The sequence below is a fragment of the Phragmites australis genome, chromosome 24, assembly GCF_958298935.1.
Source record: "Phragmites australis chromosome 24, lpPhrAust1.1, whole genome shotgun sequence".
Taxonomy (NCBI): domain Eukaryota; kingdom Viridiplantae; phylum Streptophyta; class Magnoliopsida; order Poales; family Poaceae; genus Phragmites; species Phragmites australis.
In genome coordinates this window covers 6,755,591-6,758,216 of record NC_084944.1, presented here as the reverse complement: position 1 = coordinate 6,758,216, position 2,626 = coordinate 6,755,591, and the positions used below count along the sequence as shown (strand labels likewise).

The 2,626-nt window shown below is 46.6% G+C and overlaps 1 protein-coding gene across 1 annotated transcript; it reads right to left on the bottom strand.

Annotated features, from left to right (window-relative positions):
- Positions 1-1,245: 1,245 nt before the first annotated feature.
- On the bottom strand, positions 1,246-2,075 carry LOC133907693 (putative glycine-rich cell wall structural protein 1). Its single transcript, XM_062349763.1, has one exon. It carries the CDS (start codon positions 2,053-2,055, stop codon positions 1,480-1,482), a length of 576 nt encoding a protein of 191 aa, XP_062205747.1. The 5' UTR covers positions 2,056-2,075; the 3' UTR covers positions 1,246-1,479.
- Between the last annotated feature and the right edge of the window lie 551 nt (positions 2,076-2,626).

Genomic DNA, 2,626 nt, shown 5'->3' with positions numbered 1-2,626 from the left:
CAGGACTTGCTCCGTCACCTTAGAACCATGTCGATGTAGTTGCCGCTGAAGGACTGAGGGGACTGCGGCCGTTCAGCTTGCGGCGCCCCATCTGGTACCGGCTCGGGTAATGTAGCTTGATGCGGTGTCACCGGTGGCAATGCCTTGCGCAATTGGGTGACGTGCTGCTGCAGATTGTTGCAGTCCTCTCGATCATGATAGTGTTTCGATCGATTTCTTAGCGAGTTAATAGAGTTTGGTACAGGATTCTTCGGACAACAGCAGGATTTTTTGAGGGAGAAGAAAGAAAGGAGAAGAGAGAGGTACAGAGCCGTCTAGTTTCTTCACATCACGCGCCCTCGATGATGTAGTCTAAATACTTCCCGCGCCCTCTCAATTGGCCCAGAGGGACGAAGGTTAGGCGCCATCATGGTTAACAGTTAACTAATTCACCTACGCTCAAAACATGTTTAACTTCGAGGTGTCAACGCCCGCGGCGAACTGGCTACCTGAAAGCTTGCCGAGGAGGATATTTGAAGTCGATTGGGGCCATCCACGTTGGAGGACCAGGATACAAAAGCCCAAAACTCCATAAACAAATGGGCTTAGAGTCGTGAGAAAAGTTCAGTTACATCTCGTAGTGCAGAATAGCCTGTTTCCACCCACGCATCAATGGAGTACATCAAACGAGCTCATCTCAACCAAGGTCGCAGCAAGATATGCAAGAGATCAAAGGCAGTCGACTAGAGCTGCTCGATGGAGTAAACCGCAAGAAGGTGGCGCAAGCTTAGTGTGGATGGAGCTTTCACTCCACAATCAATAATGTAGGGTGCTAACCGATGGTTGGAACTCGGAACATGTCTCGAATGCAGCAACTGTTGAGGCATGCATGCATGGGCATGTATGGATGGCACCAAGCATGTTGCTGACTTGGTTTCCGAAAAGTTATGACCGAACGTTTGAGAAACCTAGATGGAGGTCAGGGGTGCGGGTGTGCTCATGGCGCAGAAGGCCAAGGATTCCACCAAACAAAGTGCAGTGATCATTGGCTTTCTCAGAACTCCAGGTAGGTGGATAGCAAATGTGTGCCTTCCTTGGATTGGATCTAATGTTTGTACCTAGATAAGCGAATTGCGCAGCACATCTAAGTGCAAACCAAGGGTCGACGAAGAGAGATAGAAGTGTGTGGTTAAATAGAACACATGGATTTTCTACTTTAAATAAATAATATAGATTTATAAGAAACATCCAAACATAGTGCGCAAATGACAAATAACTAAAGAAGTATATATTATTTCATTGATAGCTGACACGGTTACAATGTCTCCCTGTAATTTGCACCTTATACTTCAACTGCTACATTTACTAAGTTCAGCGGAGCCCTTTATTAATTTGTTTATAACAAAAGCACAATATCCCGTACAAAAGAAACTAAACAGATTCTACTACCTCAAACAACAAAAGTTGGGCTCCACCTTTAGATTGTCTAGGAAGGACAAACTAGGGTTCGGCATCACCATACCCAGATCCACCTCCATTACCACCGCCAGTCCCACCATTCTCACCACCACCATTGCCACCACCATTGCCATTAGCATTTGCACTTCCAGAACTTCCATTCCAGTCGTTATTGGCGGAGCTAGAGCCAGATCCGGTGCCACTACCAGCCCCATGACCACTAGATCCCGAGTAACCTCCAGCTTGTCCTCCACCACCCCCACCACCGGTACCACCAGCGCTAGAAGATCCACCATAACCAGAATACGGTCCTTGACTATATTGACTAGAACCTGAACCTGATCCGGATCCTGAACCTGATCCGGACCCGCCGTATTGGCTACTGCCACCCCCTCCACCATCCCCTCCAGCAGTTGCATGGGCACCATTTGCACTGCTGTCACCGGATCCGGTGCCAGTACCAGACCCTGAGCCCCCACCATTCACATACCCATCGCCCCCTCCCTCTCCTGTGCCCGTTCCATCAGCACTGGAGTATCTAGCCACCCTCACAGCATTGGCTAGTCCAATGCTAATGAGGACAATGAACCCAAGTGCTACCAGCTTAGTGCCTGCCATTGTGAGCTACTGCTAGAGAGTCTAAGTTGAGATGAGCTCCGAGTGAAAGGCCGCATGAGTATTTATAGTGTTTGAGGCCATGCAGTGCTTCTTTATCTTAATAGCATGCACGTTAGTGGTGTTTCATGTGGAGATCAAGTGGAGGCTTTAAAAAGCCAGTGAAACTAATGGAGCTTGTTGACTTGGAATAATGCAAGTACCGAAGTGGTTACAACTTGTCTTAGTTAAATGTTTTTTTTTTTTACGAGCAGATCACAGGAGGTTTGTTCGTGTAAGTCAGGATTACAATCACGAGTTGCCACCTCCCTTAAGCCAGCAGGGGATGGAATCCTTCTAGGTACACACCAGATTATCATGGGAAGGCATTCTCGCACAACACTGTGCTGCGGAGTTTGTCTCTTTTTACAACTGAAATAGTAAAACTAGTAAACATTTCGTCTAGCTCCTTGATCTCATGCCATAAGCTATAGATTGTGAAAAATAACTTATAAATTTTAGATTGTAAGAAGCTAGATTGTATAATCTGTAGAAGGTTGTGAAACCCGAATTGCTAAATTATTATAATCTAAGG

Coding starts and splice junctions, on each gene's coding strand:
- LOC133907693 (XM_062349763.1), bottom strand. CDS start 2,055: ATGGCAGGCACTAAGCTGGTAGCACTTGGGTTCATTGTCCTCATTAGC.